This window comes from Staurois parvus, unplaced genomic scaffold (genome assembly GCF_062004578.1).
Source record: "Staurois parvus isolate SC_StPar_1 unplaced genomic scaffold, SC_StPar_1.0 ptg000249l, whole genome shotgun sequence".
Classification (NCBI taxonomy): Eukaryota; Metazoa; Chordata; class Amphibia; order Anura; family Ranidae; genus Staurois; species Staurois parvus.
Window position 1 is genome coordinate 8,032,455 of NW_028318045.1, and position 18,773 is coordinate 8,051,227.

Sequence of the window (18,773 nt, forward strand, 5' to 3'; positions counted from 1 at the left end):
CATCTAATGATTGGCAAACTGCAATATATTACATTTTTGTTTTGGGGTTTAATACCGCTTTAATATTTGTTCATGGTAACAGCTTGCAAGATAAAGTGGAGTTCCACTCACACTGCCAAAAAATAAAAGTCAGCAGCTACAAAAACTGTAGCTGCTGATTTTTAAAAAACACACACTCACCTGTTCCTCAGTCCCACGGTGTGTCCCCTGCAGCCCATTTTACCGGCCGTCTTCTCTCCCTGGGCGCCAGCATCTTCAGTGTGGGCACCCGGCTGTGACAGTTTGCGGCTTCACAGCCGGGTACCTACTGCGCATGCGGAAGTAGCGCTGCGCTTCCTGAATGGTCCTGTAGTCTTCTGGGACCTGTCACGTGTCCCAGAAGACTACGGAGAGGGAGGAAGGGAGGACACCTCCACTTTTGATGGCCTAGGCGATCGGAGCGGAAGTGGGAGCGGGTACCTATCAAATTCGGGTACCCGCCCCCCCAAAAGGTGCCAATCCTCAATGGGGAGCAGGGGACCAGTCTTTAAAACTGAACTTCCCCTTTTGGGTGGAGCTCTGTAATCTGTCACTGCAACACTTCTAGATATTTGTTAGATTTTATGGAGTTTACAGTACTGCCCCTGAAAATGCCTTCATAGGCTTTTCTCTCCAGAAGGATTGAGCCATTTTTGTTCAGGGATCATCCAAGGTCACCATCTACTTCTTGGAATGAGATGCTGGCCCAAAGAGTGCACAATTCTGAAAATCCTCGTATTTGTGTTCACAAATGTCGGACATAAATCGTTCCTTGCTGCAGCCTCTCACCTTGTGAATTTCTTCAAGGTTACAATGTTATATTAAACACCCAAATGAAGGAGCTCACATAGCAGGCTGGCATTGCTGCTGCCAATTGTGAGACTTAGCATTGTCAGTCTGCAACAGGAAATTATTTTACCGACAGGATCTCAAGGAAAGAAACTTTGCACCAGATCAGACCTTAAAGTAGTTGTAGAAGGCTAAAAGGTATTCTCTGTATTAATGAGAAAAAAAAAACAAATCTGTGTGCAGTTCCCTCCCCATCCCTCTCCCCTTATTCTTACCTGAGCCCGATCTCAATCCAGCGCTGTGTCCAAGAGCAGAAGTTCTGTCCACTCTCCCCACTGGACATGGAGGCAGCAGCGGGAGCCATTGGCTCCTGCTGATCTCGATCACAGCCAGTGAGCAGAAAGCGGGGGTTGGGGCTGAGCTGCACTATGTGTGTCTATGGACACGCACAGCGCATCTCAGGATTGATCCCACAGGAGTGCCCCCAAAGCAAGTGGCTTGCTTTGTGGGCACTGGGAGAGAGGAGCCAGGTGTGCCAGCTTGGGGCCCCAAAAGAGGTGGATTAGGGCTGTTCTGTGCAAAACCAATGTACACAGCAAGTATAACGTTTGTTATTAGAAAACATACAAAAAAAAACAAAACTTTACAATTACTCTCAGAAATCTGTATGCAGTAAGGCACCAAACATACTAAAAAATAGATTCTAAGTTTACATAAACAATAAAGTGGAATGAAGTGGCAGTTAATAACAAGAAGTGAACAAAAAGAACAGGATGGCAGCATGAGGCTCGATTCAAAGAGATGACAGATTGTCAGCACTGGAATTTGCCAAATTCCTTTAGAGAACGATTTCAGGCATGAGGTTTGTCCACTGCACTCAGCAGGCCAGCAAACAATAGGCACTATTCATGGTGTGCTGTGCTGGAGAACACAGGAGACCTGAAGTGACCGAAGAGGGAGGGGGTGACTCTGGGACTAGAGGATATGCTCATCACCCAGCTGGAAATCTGACTTCCCCCATCCATTGTGGCCACAGTGGTGATCAGTATGTTCTATAGTCTGTGCTGCAGTAACTGACACCTATCAAGGGTTAAAAGGGCCATTAGAGGGAAACTTACAATATACCAGGAGTGCTTTTTTTTTTTTTGCATGAACTGTAACACTACCAACAATGAAGCAATAAGTTTGGTGCAGAGTTGAAGAACATAGATCAAGGAATTTTACCCCTAGGGGAGGGTTCAGAGTTGGATGGAACATCACAATGTGCAATGGCTAGCTGGACATGGTCAGAGAGAAATAACATTAACAGCAAAGCTTGGGCACTTCAAAAGTGCACAGTAAAAGAAAAAAAAAAAGTACACCAGCAGAGGTTATTTAGATATTGAAAACCTCACGTCAATAATGATCAGTAGCTCCAGAGATATGGGCAACTGTAGTGATATGTGGGTAGCACAGTGGCTAAATGGTTAGCACTTCCGCCTGGCAGTACTAGAGTTGTTGGTTCGAATCACAACCACGGCACTACCTGCCTCTGTGCCTGCGTGGGTTTCCTCTGGGTACTCCGGTTTCCTCCTACACTCCAACGACATGCTGGTAGGTTAATTGATTCCTGTCTAATTTGGCCCTAGTATGTGTATGTATGAATGTGAGTTAGGTACCTTAGACTGTACGCCCCTTGAGGGTTAGGGACTGGTGTGAATGTACAATATATATGTAAAGCACAGTGGCTAAGTGGTTAGCACATCCGCCTGGCAGTACTAGGGTCATTGGTTCAAATCCCAACCACGGCACCACCTGCCTGGAGTTTGCATGTTCTCCCTGTGCCTGCGTGGGTTTCCTCTGGTTTCCTCCCACACTCCAAAGATATGCTGGTAGGTTAATTGGATCCTGTCTAAATTGGCCCTACTATGTATGAATGTGAGTTAGGGACCTTAGATTGTACACCCCCTTGAGGGTTAGGGATTGATGTGAATGTACAATATATATGTAAAGCACTGCGTAAATTGATGGCTCTATACAAGTACCTGAAATAAATAAAGCGCTGTGTAAATTGACGGCACTATACAAGTACCAGAAATAATAATAATAAGTAAATCTTTAAATTCCTATAAAACCTTGGAGCTTCAAGTCTCTACTTCCTCCTGAGCCCCCTACTGGTCAGTGAAGCCATCCATCACCTGGAAGGACCAATAGGAATACTCAGCAGACTGAAGAGGCTGGGACAAAGCTTGACTTTTATAGGAAACCTTCAGCTGCCCCTGTATCTGGTTCTGAGAACAAAGCGCTGACAGATATTAAAGTAGAATTTTACCCATAACAACTTAATAAAAAAAATTATGTTCTTTAGCAAGAAACATGTGTCCCACAATAATAATTACGCTACCAACATTAGCATGTGCTGTAAATTGCCTCCGCCACTGCTCCTGTTTCTTCTTGCTGGAGGCTGCCATTTTGCTGAAGCACAGAGCCCTAAGCAGCAGTAAATCTTTAGGCTGTCAGCAGATCAACCTCTACAAATTCTGCACACTGCCTAAAAAAAAGAGAGCAACTGAGCATGTGCAGAGTGGGCGAGACAGTGTATTACTGGATTTTAAACAGTATACGCATTTATTTTTAATGTTTTACATAGCTATACCTGCAAAAAGAGAGAGCTTGAAGTGATCCAGTAGGACCTAAAGTGTCACTAAACCCACAACAGTAAAAATCAGTCTGTATACGCAGTAAAGCATGCTTTTTATACTCATGGTGGAGATTAAGAGGTTAATCCTCCACATTGTGTAAAAAGGCTGTTTGATCCTGTCTTCTCTGATCCTTAATCCATCGGCTGATAGCACCAAGCTCTAGGAGTCACTCTGCACATGCTAAGTTTAGTGTGCATGGCTAGAGAGTTTTTTTTCTTTGGGAGGGATATGTGATCAGCACAGTCCAGACAGAGGGTCAGGGGTTATGCAGCATCACAGGACAGTCAGAGCAGAATGAAAGCTTTAACCAATGCTCAGCTGGACACTGACAGGAATCTTAAGACTGCTAAATACTTTCTCTCATCAGCACTATATAGCAGTTTATATTTACTAAAATTATTGCTTTCCATGTTGTGTGTACTGTGTGAGACCAGATATAGTGAATGCAGAGTCCTGGGTTTAGTAACACTTTAATTTTCTGACTAAAGTTCCACTTTAAACACAAGAGGGAGATAATTTAGTATTTTTGTTTACTGCCCAAAAAGATAAGTTATGGTTTGAAGGGACTAGTTTAGTGTTAGGCTTCATGTACACGAGCAGCTGCTAAACTCAAGTTTAGGAGCTTTTGGCATTTTTTTGCCAAAGCTTCTAAACTCAACTCCATAAAAGCCTGTGTGTCCATGTATAGATAGGCTTTTAGCAGAGTGTAGGAGCTGTCGTGTTTAGGTGAGGTTAAACCTCTCTCCTGAACGTGGAAGAATTGAGTTCAGGATAGGAACGTTGCCGCGTTTTCCCATGGCCGGTGGTCAGGGTAGGCTCGTGTACATGAGCCTTAGGATCTTAGGTAAGTTTTGGGGCTTGGTTTCACTGTTGATTTTAAATCTTAGGTTAAAGCATGTATCAATGCTAAATAATAATAAAAAAAAATGCACATCTCTGCAATGCATGCACATTTCATCATTATTTATCCCTTTATACCAGGGGCGGACTGACCATTTAGACACTCGGGCACTGCCCGAGGGTCCGGGGTTAGTAGGGGGCCCCATGAAATGCCCCTGGTACCTTTTTCATAGGCTTTTTTGAGTTTGGACAAGGACACAGGGGTCCCATGATCCCCTATTGCCCGGGGCTTGTCAGTCCGTCCCTGCTTTAGACACATTGCCAATATAGAATTAAAAAAAGTGTTAAATGTGCCAGAAACATGTTGCATTCCTACCTTCCTCTTTGACATGAAAATAAAGTTCTAAATTCCAAAGCACATGTTGTCATCCTTGCCTACTTCATTTCTGATGGATCACAAAGAACACAGCCCCCCCAATCCCCCATCCCACACACACACTTGCTTTATAATCGCTACAACCCCCACAGAGAGCATAGGAAGAACTCAGCTCACAACACTTCTGTCAGGATTAACATGTATTTTTTACACTCATCAAAAACACTTTCAATTGTGCATTCAGCCAACCAGAAGGAGAAAATAAGAAGGTAATTGTTAGGGTTTCCATACACTTTAAGATTCAAGGCTGGGTGTTAAAAGTTAAAGTTTGGATGAGGGTAAAGATTAAAGTTGTATTAAACCCAAAAGCAACCACTTATTATATTGCAGCTTACCATTTCTTAAATGTGATGGCCGAATTAACGTTCTTTTTTAGGCTTTCTTCTATTTTCATCTAGTGATCCAGCAAGTAAGTCTGTTGTTTTTCAAAAGAACTAGCTCTCCAGCAGAATGTATCAGTTACAATGATTAGAGAAAACCCATTTAAAAATAGCAGGGGTGCTTACAATGATCAGCTTGTATTTATGTAAAATCTTTATTTAAAAAGGGGGAAAAAAACTGTTTAATGTAACTGCTAATAAAGTATCAGCTGAAGTTTGGCTTTGACTTGTTAGTCTAAATAAATCTGCTAGTCCATCTAACCCTCCTCTCCCTAGACTAACAATACTGCTGTGCCCCATGTGCACCTTCATCCAGAGTGAGGACATGCTAATATAGGAGGTGTTTTACTGGCCAGATTACCAGGTGAAAACAGAGGGGGGGAGCCTAAAAAAAGTAAAACTGATGCAGATACCCCATTTAATGACTGGTAAACTGCAATATACTGTGTTACATTTTTGGTTTTGGGATTAATACTGCTTTAAGTGTTAAAGTGACAATGGCACTCTACCCATTAAAAGACGTGTGAAAATCCCCATTAGGAAGGCACCTCTCAGCTGCAGTGCAGAAGTCCACCATGGATAAACTTTAGTGTCAGAGATTTCAAAAAGTGCTACTAAACCCATGATCCTGCATTCACTATATCTGATCTCCCACAGTACACAGAACATAGAAATGCAATTATTTTATTAAATATAAACTTCTGAATAATTTTCTCAGCAGTTAGAGCAGTCTTGTGACTTCTATCAGTGTCCAGCAAAGCACTGGTTAAAGCTTGTAGGAGGAATTTTCATTCTCCCCTGACTGTCCTATGAGGCTACAGGATCCCTGACCCTCTATCTGGACAGTGCTGTGCCGATCACATGCACCCTTGCAAAGAAAAAAAATGAACCCCCTAGCAATACACACAAAAAAACTGAGAATGTGCAGAGCAACTCCTAGAGCTCTGTACTATCAGCAGATGGATTGGGGACTGTCTTTTTACACAATGCAGAAGATTACCCCTTAGGTTCCACAGTGAGTAGAAGAAGCACGCTTTAATACTTATACAGACTGATTTTACTGTTGTGTGTTATGGGTAACAGTTTAAGAATGGATGACATCACTGCCCCTCTCTAGGAGACAGCATTTGAGTCTGGTGACGTGCTGCACAGGCCCAAACACCATCACATAGGAAAGGCCGCATATTCTCAAATGTTTGGGCTGACAACACAATGCCTTTTCAGCTCTGAAATCCAGACTAGAGTTGTCAGTTCTGCCTACGGGACTACAGAACTCCACCACTCTCTGTCCTGCTCCACATGCAAACATTGACTTATTTTCAGCAAATCACTGCTGGTGCCTTGACTCAGATGTGGGCATTGCTACCACGGCAAAAAACACCTGTTTTTTTACTGTGGCCCACAGCTCGTGGGAATTTAGCCCCAAGGACACGTGGTCAAACCATTTATTTCCAGGACCTAAAGCTCGATGCGATGAATCGCCGACCCAACATACTGCTTTTAAAAAGAAGGTAACGTTCTACATATTTCCATTATATTATAAAGCCGGCCATACATTCATTGAATCTGGCCGATTCAGCAGGGACTGGATGAATTTCTATCCATGTATGGGCAGGCTGGTTATACAGAAGTCCATCTACGGCTCGATGTCTGTACAAGCAGCCTTTGGGAAAATTTCTGCAAGGTCAGCGCTGCAAACTATAGCCGGCAGTGCTGATCAGTGTATTCCCTCCACTGTCAGAATACAATAGCTCAGCATGAGCAATTCCCCCCATCCACATCAAGTGTGTGAATCAATTCTGTTTTTCATTGGACCCACTAGTTGAATGAAAAAAAAAAAGAATGGTATATGGGCTGCTTTAGATGGATGTTTGTAACAACTTTACAGAGAAGCCCAGACTTTCATTATCATGCTAATGCAAAACACGCAAACAGAATATAAAACACTCAAAACACAAGTGAATTAAGCATGTTGGTTGCTGGATAAACTAGCTCATTAGCATGCAAATGACAACAGCAATCAAAGTGAATAATTCCCTCATTGCACATCAGGAAAAAGTCACCCAGCTGAAGACAAGCTGTCCAGCAGACACTAATCAGACTGCAATATGCTGGGAATAACAAAGCACCCTGTATAGGTTTATCATTACATGCAATTAGTGCCATGCTGTGATACCATACAAATTGTTACAACTCCTTAAACAAGTTGGTTTACGTTTTGCAAGTCATTTTTTTAGAATTTTGCAGCCTAGGGCTGTCAACTCTGACTCCTGAACTCTATTGGACCTTCTTGTGCTCTCTTAACAGAACCCAAGAATGTTACATGTACAAAATAAACTAGAAAAGCATATATTAAACCCCAACAATGAAAACTGTAGCTGGGTACACATCTACAGCAGGAATTGGCCAAATTTCAGTCCATATGTACCTCTGCCTGTCCAACAGAAGCCAGTCGTTACAATGGCTTCAGTTGCACAATCATGCTGCAAAATCACAATTCGATCAGCACATGCAACCATTGGCTGCAGTGCTGATCTGTGTATTCAGATGGTGGAGGGGTGGAGTCCTCAATGTCAGAATACAATAGTGCAGTGGGGGAGATCCCCGCATCAAGATCTCTAAGCTTGATTTAGTCCCTTTTGGTCTAGTAAAGTGCAACAGAACTCAAAAAGTGAAGATTTGCTATGTAACACCTGCATCTTGAAATAGTTGTCTTTTGAAATTCTTCTGAAAAATTGTCAGTATGTGAGTGTGCCTAGGCATTCCTGTCCTTAATCCTCAGAGCTGTATATCTTCAGATTTAAAGACTGCTAGTCTGACCAGATTTGGAGTGAGATTTGGTGTGTCTGGGCTGACTGTGCTGCTCACTGTTCTCCTTGCTGGAGACTCTGCCATAAGAAAGCAAAGTCATGTCTCCACCACGATGGCAGCCACCATAGAGACACAGTGCAGAACTAGACATAATACATTAGTAATGGGGAAAAAAAATAATCTGATGAGAGAACACAGGCAATACTGGTGATTAGTATTTTGCCTTCTACCTGTTTTTTTGGGCATTGGCACCCCGGCTCTTCCTTGTGTCCCCCTGGCCAGCTTCCTGGTTCCTAGCACCTTACACCACATCCATGTGGAGGGGCTTGCTCACCACTGACCATCTGGAAGGTCTCCACCCACTGGAGAATTATTGATACGCCTTTTAAATGTGAGTGCATATTTTTTTTTTTCCATTTTACCAATATGTTTTAATAAGTGCTCCACTTAAGTAGTGGCACTTTTCTCTTTTTTTTGTTTATACGCTGTCTCTTTGGTAAAAGCTTCCATGATTTTTTTTTTTTTTTAATATGCCAGTACATTTGAAAGCATTTTCTTTTATGTGTGCAAATTAAATACCTGTTGATCCTTCTACAGAGCTTGTCAGCTGATAACGTCTTGTGCTCTTATCCTCTGCTCACTGTTCTCAGTTACATTGTTCCTAGTTATCTCTGAAGACTACAGAACACCATGTTATGAAGAAGAGTGTAGGCGGGGGGGTGTACTGTCGTTCTATCCTAGGGTGACAATACTACTTGTCTATAGACACTAGTACAGTAAATGAGCATTGTCACTATAACAGAGGAAGTATGTTACTGGCTGGATCACTAGGTGAAAATAAAGGGGGGAAAAAGAGGAAGAGGAGGAGGAAGAAGAAGGGAGAAGAGGAGGAGGAAGAAGGGAGAAGAGGAGCAGGAAGAAGAAGGGAGAAGAGGAGGAGGAAGAAGAAGGGAGAAGAGGAGGAGGAAGAAGAAGGGAGAAGAGGAGGAAGAAGAAGAAGGGAGAAGAGGAGGAAGAAGAAGAAGGGAGAAGAGGAGGAAGAAGAAGGGAGAAGAGGAGGAAGAAGGGAGAAGAGGAGGAAGAAGAAGAGGAAGAGGAGGAAGAAGAAGAGGAAGAGGAGGAAGAAGAAGAGGAAGAGGAGGAAGAAGAGGAAGAGGAGGAAGAAGAAGGAGGAGGAAGAAGAAGAAGGAGGAGGAAGAAGGGAGAAGAGGAGGAGGAAGAAGAAGGGAGAAGAGGAGGAGGAAGAAGAAGGGAGAAGAGGAGGAGGAAGAAGAAGGGAGAAGAGGAGGAGGAAGAAGAAGGGAGAAGAGGAGGAAGAAGAAGGGAGAAGAGGAGCAGGAAGAAGAAGGGAGAAGAGGAGAAGGGAGAAGAGGAGGAGGAAGAAGAAGGGAGAAGAGGAGGAAGAAGAAGAAGGGAGAAGAGGAGGAAGAAGAAGGGAGAAGAGGAGGAAGAAGAAGGGAGAAGAGGAGGAAGAAGAAGAAGGGAGAAGAGGAGGAAGAAGAAGGGAGAAGAGGAGGAGGAAGAAGGGAGAAGAGGAGGAAGAAGGGAGAAGAGGAGGAAGAAGAAGAGGAAGAGGAGGAAGAAGAAGAGGAAGAGGAGGAAGAAGAGGAAGAGGAGGAAGAAGAGGAAGAGGAGGAGGAAGAAGGAGGAGGAAGAAGAAGAAGGAGGAGGAAGAAGGGAGAAGAGGAGCAGGAAGAAGAAGGTAGAAGAGGAGGAGGAAGAAGAAGGGAGAAGAGGAGGAGGAAGAAGAAGGGAGAAGAGGAGGAAGAAGAAGGGAGAAGAGGAGGAAGAAGAAGGGAGAAGAGGAGGAGGAAGAAGGGAGAAGAGGAGGAAGAAGGAGGGAGAAGAGGAGGAAGAAGAAGAGGAAGAGGAGGAAGAAGAAGAGGAAGAGGAGGAAGAAGAGGAAGAGGAGGAGGAAGAAGGAGGAGGAAGAAGAAGAAGGAGGAGGAAGAAGAAGAACGAGGAGGAAGAAGAAGATTGCAGCCACCACACCTAGGGTCTAGCGAGATGAAATATATTACATTTTTGTATTTATGTTTAGATAGACTTTAAAAGAGAAGTATTGCCAAAGCTTTTTTGGCCATACCTCTTTTGTGGGTCACAGGAGTACAATTACTTTTGTTCTCCTGTGACTCAAAGTCAGCCAATACCAGGTTATTGGCTGCTATCAGCTGATGAGGCAAAGCCACTCCAGGCTCTGGAAGGATCCCAATAGTATTGTCGGGATCCACTCAGTTCCCCTATTGACAGCTGGTTCAGCCTCTCAGAGCGCGTCTGAGAGCCGGAGCCAGCTGCTTCTACCCCCTCCCCAGCTAGGTGTGCACCAGAGAGCACTGGGGAAGCGGAGTAGAGAGTGGGACTGATAGTTACTGCTCAGAACAGACCTGAACTGAGTGATTAGCAGGTATGTGATCACTCAGTCCTCTGCGTTAGAGCCAACATGGGACAGCTGCGGTAACACACTGATTCTGCAGCATTGAGGCAAGTATGTAGATTGATTTATTTTTCTACAAATCCATACTTCTCCTTTAAGGTAAATTCTGATTAGGTTTCTAATTGAATACTTGTGAAGAGTTTTACTTTAAATACACCACACAGTAATAGGCATAGAATTAATATTGCTGTTTTGACTAAATGATATTTTGTGCAGCTAGCATTTTGGATCTTGCCAGGGAAAGGCTTTATTGGCTTGGACAAAGGCAAGACAATCAATCATTGAATTTCAGTTCAGGTTGCAGCTGCAGACGCCAGACTTTGGCTAAAGCTCGCAGATACAAAAGTGACCTTAACCTCCTGCTAAACAAAGAGGATTCCCCCTCTCCTCCTCGACAGACGTAGGGCAGATGGCTGGCTGTACTAATGTCCCACAACTGCGCACATTACAAGATGAGCTATGGAGACAGAGGGCTTGAATTAATACATTTAACATGGAAATCTGAGACGAGTCGATGGCAAGAAGGGTTATGGAGATTAGGAGCCTGAAAAAAAAAATCAATTTACGAAATCCTACCTCATTATGAATCTATCTTGATGCAAAATGACCCTGACATTACATTCTCCATCTTGTGCTGCTAATGCAATTAAGGACATTTTCATAAGATCATCTTTCAATCCATATACAAACATAAAAAAAGTCTGTGAAAAGAGTCTTTTGGCTTTCTGTGATTGTATTACTGAACAAAAGTGATAACATAGTAAGATGTCCTGGAGTTTACTGCAGAAAACTTTGTACAGAGCCAGTTATAGTGAGAAGGGACAAACGGGAATCTATAAGCCTTTCAACCAAATCAGTGCAGAGTACATTAAGCCCTGGTTCACATATATGCGCCCGTGCGGGCCGCGTTTTGTGCAGGCACGAGAGCCCATTCATATGAATGGACTCCTGTGCCCCAGGACACGCAGGAAAGAAGTCCCTGCACTTCTTTGGAAACCGCAACCAGCACGGGAACCTAGGTTCCCAGTGTGGTTGCGATTTCCAGTGCGGGCGGAATGCCATTAGAATTATTGGTACCAGTCCACGGGTCCACATTCTTCTGTGCGGGTGCATGGATTTTTGGGCGGATCCGCAGCGGCACCACCCGCACATATGTGAACCTAGCCTAAGGGTGTTCATGTCTCATTCCATCACATATCCCAAAAATAAAAGGATTATTTCTAATTTCTAAACCATGCAAATCAATTTTTTACTCTCCATCAGCCAGGTGCACATCTGGATCCACAGAGAGAACTCTGTATTAGACAAAATTTTATTTTTACTTTTGGAAAGAGTGGGGAAGAGTTAGACTGGCCATACATTGTGATACCCAGTGTACTTCACCTGGGACCTTTCAAGCAGCCTGGAGAACGATGCCAGCAGAGGCTGGAAGAGGAAAGGGTCAGTGTATTAACCATTTCAATACCGGGCAATTTTACACCTTCCTGCCCAGGCCATTTTTTACATTTCAGCGCTCTCACATTTTGAATGACAATTGCACGGTCATACAACATTGTACCCAAACTAAAATTTATCATTTTCTTCACACAACTAGAGCTTTCTTTTGGTGGTATTTAATCACAGCTGAGGTTTTTATTTTTTGCTAAATTAACAAAAAAAGACCGAAAATTTAGAAAAAAACCCACATTTTTCTTTGTTTCTGTTATAAAAGTTTGTAAATAAATAAATAAAGTGTTCTTCATAAATTTAGGCCGAGATGTATTCTGCTACATGTCTTTGGTGAAAATAACCCAAATTAGGATGTATTTTTTAGTTTGTAGGAAAGTTATAGAGTTCACAAACTATGGTATAGATCTGAATATTGATCAATCCTGAAGTACTGACAGCCAATCTAATTTCTTGAGGTCCAAGAATGTCAGAACAGTACAGATATCCCCCAAATGACCCCTTTTTGCAAAGTAGACAGTCCAACGTATTTCATAAGAGGCATGGCGCTTTTTTTGAAGTTGTATTTTTTTTGTCATAATTTTTCGGAAAATTAAAAAATTAAAAAAATTAGTTTCACTATTTTTTTTTTTACATACTGTCACCAGTTCAGTACAGCGTCATCATATAACTGGCATGGCGTTGAACAGGGACACTGACTGGTGACAGTATGAAAAAAAAAAATATATATATATATATTTTTTTTATTATTTTAAATTTTTTATTACATTTTTTTTTCTTTTTTTTCCGATTTCTTTTCATATTTTACCATGACCAAAGTAGTACAATGTCACCATAGTCACATTGTACTACTTTGGGGAAGTGATCAGTATTTTTTTTTTTTTTTTTTTACACAATTTGCTTATAGCAAAGAATTACTTTGCTATAAGCAAGCATTTACCAGAATGAAATCGATTCATTCAGGTTTTTTTTTTTTTTTTGTGCTTAGCTGTGATTTGGCCACAGCTAATCACATGACATGTGCATGTGACCTGCTGTGACCATTCACAGCTAGGCACTAGTATACAATGGATGGCATGAATGAAGCCATCCATTGTATACAACTGTCATGTGACCTGCTGTGATTGGTCACAGCAGGTCACATGGTACCGGCAATGTGGGCCGGTACTCAGATCTGTCATCGGCCGTGTCCGAGGTTCTGCAACCGCGCAAACTGCGCATGTGCGGGAGCACGCCAAATGGCGTGCACCCGGAAAGGTGAAGCATTTTTGCCACCGCCAAATGGCTATAGGCCGGGCGGCTAATGGTTAAACATCACATACACTGTAATTTTGCAGTGGGCATATTAGCACTTATAAAAGGGTTATTAGACTGTATTCACAATCATCTGCAGGTGCAGCATGGTGCACCTGCAGCTTTTCTGTGGGTTAGCTGCACTGAGCCATAGATTTCTATTAATAGACTATAATAAATACAGTGCGTTGTCTCTTTAAAGCAAAGTAAAAGTTATGAAAAAACACAAGTCCTCAGAAACAGTCCTTCAAATAAAAATAGTGACAATTCAATCCCGCTATGGTGCCCAAGTTAAAACCAGAATTCTTCCTATGGTGTCTGTAAGTCCATCAATTTGTGATCCACCCCTATAGGTGTACTAATTGTCCAGCTTGTGATTAGACCCACATGTTAGTGTAAGTCAGATGTGCGGTTTAAAATACTAGTTGCCCATCAATCTCCAACTCTTAGTGGCTGCTTCATCCAAGGGTATTTTCACCCTAATCTTCTAATCTCCCCTTGTAACTCCAAATGTGAGATGTAACTCCAAAACAAATAAATATTTATTCATTCTCTCTCTCTCTATCTTGTAGTGCAACACTGTATAGATAAATCAATAATAAACAAACGTATGCATTCAGAATAAAAACAAAAAAAACAAACAAAAAACCACGTGCTCTAAACCAGGTCTTCCAGTGATCAATTGACACCTGTTCATAAAAGTAGAACGATCATAGTGTTCAAGTGTCCATAGTAACTTCCCATCACCACTGTGACCACCACAAGAGTGTTTTTGTTGATCAGTCTCTGCACATCTATTTAAACCCATTAGTAAGCCACTTCAACCGTAATGTCCCTTTAAGAGACCAGATTCTGTGTCCACTGTGGTGAACGTTCAGGGAAAGAATGAATAATTCACAGTGCAACCCCATAAAATTCAATAAATCACTTTATTAATGCATTATTCCCTTTATTAATGCATTAATAAAGGGATTTATCAATTTTATGGGTTTGCAGTATGGATTATTCTTTCTTTCCCTGAGCATTCATCACCCCAGTGGAAACAACAGAATCTGGTCTCTTAAAAGGACAGTACGGGTGAAGTAGCTACTAACAGGTAGAAGTAGACGTGCAGAGACTGATCAACAAAACCTCCTTTATGACCTATTATGTTGTAGGTCAGAACAGAAGGTGAGTGCGTAATGCACACAGTGGTGAAGTTACTGTGGATACTGGAAGACTATAATCATTATACTTTTATGAAGGGGTGTCAATTGAGCACTGGAGCACCTGGTTTAGAGCAGGTTTTTTTTTTTTTTTTTTTTACTGTATACCAAGTTATATGCAGATCTTGACCTTTCCTTAAAATTTCAAGCTTAGGCACACCCCCTCCCACACTCCATGCCTCCCTATTGGTCAGTAAAGCCACCCAGGGAGAAAAGATCAGGTTGTAGAGAAAGGGTAGGACAAAGCTTGCCTTATACAAGACTAGCATATACCGGTAAATTCAGTTGCCTCATGGAAAAGGATCTATTGATCATTGAGGCATTTTTCGCTGCATTTACTTTCATCTTATGATCAGTTTTAAATGACATGTGTTCGCTTTAGAAATAGAATTAAAATAACTTAAAATATGTCCTCAGTGAAATGCACTATAGCTTTTTATAAATGTTCACTAATGAAGCACTGAATATAGCAATGATTTAAAGTGACAGTTAAAATTAAACTGTTTATTCAGAATACTAGACAACCCAAGCGATAAAATCCTGCAGTTCTAATAAGAAATAAAAATTATATGAAAACGGCATGAAAGATCACCAAACCAGCTCTTCACAATTAGTATCCCACATTAAAAACCTGCTTGTCTGGATTTTTATGGCTCATCTTATGGAAATAACAATAGGAAGTAGGAGGATTCTGACGGCTACAAAAATTTATGTTGCTATTCTAAGGTGCAGCTGGAGGCAAAACTGATTATTCGAGAAAATAAATGGTGGCTGACTCATTTGCCATCTGCTGCCAGAGGTAAAGCTGGCAATCATATTGCAGCGACGTACCTCCCGCAAGTCGTTGTCTAATCCTAGGTGCTCCGAGTGCTGCCGCTGGCGGTCCTTTCTCCTTTGCGCTGTAGCGTTCCGGCTGACCCAGCGACTGTGGATAAAAGCCAAAAAATCAACAGGGGGAAATTAATTTGTATTATTCATTTCACAATATGGGCTTAATTCTGCTATAAAACAATCATCTGGGTGGAATATTTTGTTAGGCACATGCATTGAGTTTTTAACAGCTGGTTTATTCAGTCCTCTTAATTGTTAAAGGTAAAACTTCAACAGCTTGTCTATGCACGCTGTGTGCTAAACTCCACTAGATCACTTTTATTGCAGAAATCAAGATTTTTTTTTCTCTTTAACAAGCCCCCACCACTGATACCAACTTTTGCAGCTCTTTCCCATTGCACCCTCCATCTGCTGAAGGTCTCTGAAAAGCATAGTAATAGGATTTCCTTATGGAAAATCATAACCTCACCCCCAAACACTGTCAGATGGATGGGAGCAGGTCATTAACTCTGTGTAAGCTCTGACACAGACACACAAGGAGTTCACAAAGGGATTAGATTCGGGGAAACGGATCCAGAGTGTCTTGGGGGTAGGCCCATTAAGAGAACCTGTCATGTTGCTCTGGATGGACAAACTCACAGATACTCATTATGTTAGAAGATATAACAGCTACACAAACAAAATTTGGGAATGAGAAATATCCACTTTCTGAGAGACAAGGCAATGGATGATTTAAATACCCAAAGTAAACTCATTGCAAGTCTTTGTTGGACTGACTCATTTCTAGGTTTGCTACATGTGCTCTTTAGAGGTGCCGCACTAAAAAGAAAATAATAAAACCATATTTTACTTGTTGTTTATTGGTCCGTTCATGAGAACATCAGCTTGCAGCTTAGGAAAGAAGCCTTGCTCGTATTTTCCTTGCCCGATCTTCATATCTAGCAAGTGCGGGTGTATGGCCGTGTGATCAATCTTCATCAGACGCTGCTCGACAGACACAGCTGGAACACAGATCAAATAAATATTTCAGATATAATCCTACAGTCCCAGCAAATCTTGGTGCAATTGGATGTTGTCTCATTCTGGGTGGAAAATTAACTAAATCAAAAAGGGACATCCAGAATTTTTTGTTGTTTCTGCTCTTTTACACGTAATAATGCTTGAATCCTCATTAGTACCGCTTAAAGTCAGACCATAACATCCTGAGAAGGAAAACTGACAATTTTTTTTCTTGACCCACCTGGGCTCAATGGTGCCTGAACTTCAGCACTGTTGTTACTTTTAGACATGGTAAATCAAGTCAGGTTCACTTTAAAATAAACATGTAGTCTTGCTAAAGATATTAGACTGAGTCCCCTACTATTAGGTGTCAAATGATATCTTCAGGTCCCCCTCCTTTTATAAGCCTGTGTTGACAGGATTTGGGTCTTTGTTGATGAGCAAATACAGCTTGCCATTGGCATCAGTTTGAAACACTTCTGAAACAATTCAGAATTTATTGATCAGGTGCACTAGGTGCCAGATGATATTATTAGGTCCCCCTCTTTATATACTGTAGGCCTGTGTGGACAGGCTTTGGGTCTTTGTTGATGAGCAAATGGACCTTGCCTTTGACATCAGTTTAAGATGCTTCTGAGATAATTCATAATTTATTGACTACATCTGACCTGCTTTTAGGTGCTTGCCATCCCTATAGACTTACAGGTGGCAACAAGCAATTCTGATGCAAACAAAATACCAGTGACACAGGCCTCAATGCTGCTAAAGACAATATTTAAGTGTATGCAAATACAGACTTTCTAAAAGTTGGTATTTGCGTCTGCTTAGTCCCAACCCCCTGCACTCACTATACAAAATGTGTGTTATTCAACAGTGTGACGGAAGTCACTTTGGGAGGGGGGCCCATGGAACCCAGCTCACTTTGGAGAGATGGGGAGTTCCCTGTCTCAGCTCCCCATATCCTTATTATGTGTAAGTCACCCTGTGCCTGTTAGGGGTACAGGGTGATCTGTCCTAATATTGTGTAGACATGTCTAGGAGTTCTGGTCTACTCTGTGCTATGTTGAGCGGGTGTCCACACTAAGTTTGGTATCAAAATGGTGGTTCTAGGGGAGCCTGGGGCTACCAGGTTGTCCTAAGGAGAGGTGAACCGGCCCAGGTCAGAAATGGAGCAGGTCAAAACCCCCATGCCAATTAGTAGTGGGTTTGGTCCTGTGAATAGCCAGTGTAGAGCAGCCTGGATGATACAGTGGGACACAGTCTACCTCCTGGATTACTTCAAGACTGGTGTCGTCTAGTTTTGTATGGTCGGCTGTAGTGTCTGTTGTCGGTGTTCGGACGGAGAAGCAGTAGTCTAACGGAAGTACCCAAGCGCAGTCTGGGGTCAGCTCCGTTACCAACAGGTTGATCAGCAAATACTATTATGCAGGGAAAAGTGCTAGGGGTAGGGTAGGGGTTGAGATGGTGCCTGCTCTGTTGGAGAAGTTCATCAGGATCTGATGATGTTTTGAAGCAGAGAACATTGACCAAAAAGGACCATCCATCTGGCAACTTATGGATCCCAAATAATAAGGGATGAAAGACAAGTGATAGTAGGCAGTCCAGGAAAAATGGGGCATAGAAATTACTGTCTATAACATGACGACAGACTTGCTTTTAAATTCCAGCAGCAGCCAACATTAAATTTTTACTTTTAAATGCAGTGGGGAAGAGTTGGAACCTCTGCTAGGATGTTACTGCGGTGTTCCTATTTCTTAGATATTCCTATTATTCCATATTATTATTCCTGTTATTCCATATCCTTTCTTACTAACAGAGGGAGAGGGGATCAGGAAGCAAGGAAAATCTCCCAAGAAGAGTCATCAGATAGCAGTACAACTCAGCAGAAGATTCACCCATCCCCCACTTGATTTAAAAGTAAAAAGTTTTGGCAGTAGCTAAGCTTTAAATGCATAAATGGGAGCTGCTGCTAAAGGCAAATTGATGATAGTGTTTATTATTTTAACACAGGTCATAAAAAGCTTTGAAAAGATCGCCAAAGGCAAGTGTATTAGCTCCAATGTGCCTTTTATAAAACAAATCAGTGCATTTAGGCTGCAGTTATGTGAGAAATGTCAAAGTGAAAACATGGACACACATTCATGCAAGTGGCAGAAAAATCAAACAGTGAGTTATTTTAATATCCAATAAACACACAATTACTATCCGTTTGGTTGACTTCTGCATAGAGTTCATGGGGTTTGGGGGCTTCAATGTAAACAGCAGTTAATCTAAGCAGAGCTAAAAATTCTGTAAAGAAGAAATGATTTAAGGCATTGTTAGTGGACATATTGCAGCATATGCATTCCGCTTTACATTGTGGATATTTGACATAATGAAGGATAGCCAAAATTCTAAAATGCCATTAGTGAGTTTGCCTTCACAGCTCAAGAATATGTGAAATACCTTAATCTATGCTTTTCGATCTACAATCCCACTGTGTTTCCCTCACACACATGCTATCTACCTTTTTAAAAGTCCCAAAATTATGGTACCTTGGATGTGGGGTCTGGGAAAAAAAGCCTATGTGATAGAACCCCATCAACATACACTGTCAGGATACACTGATCA

At 41.9% G+C, this 18,773-nt stretch overlaps 1 protein-coding gene and 1 pseudogene across 2 annotated transcripts in view; one reads left to right on the plus strand and one right to left on the minus strand.

Moving 5' to 3' along the window:
- The window catches only part of DENND5B (DENN domain containing 5B), a 160,873-nt gene that overhangs the window by 47,074 nt on the left and 95,026 nt on the right, over positions 1-18,773 (minus strand). For both annotated transcript variants that reach the window (XM_089680730.1, XM_089680731.1), the window contains 2 exons: positions 16,015-16,165; positions 15,165-15,258 (listed from right to left, as the gene is read on the minus strand). In XM_089680730.1, the coding sequence (XP_089536856.1) occupies positions 15,165-15,258; positions 16,015-16,165 (245 nt within the window). The remainder of the gene's footprint in view (positions 1-15,164; positions 15,259-16,014; positions 16,166-18,773) is intronic.
- LOC149459747 (signal recognition particle RNA) lies at positions 17,195-17,407 on the plus strand (annotated as a pseudogene).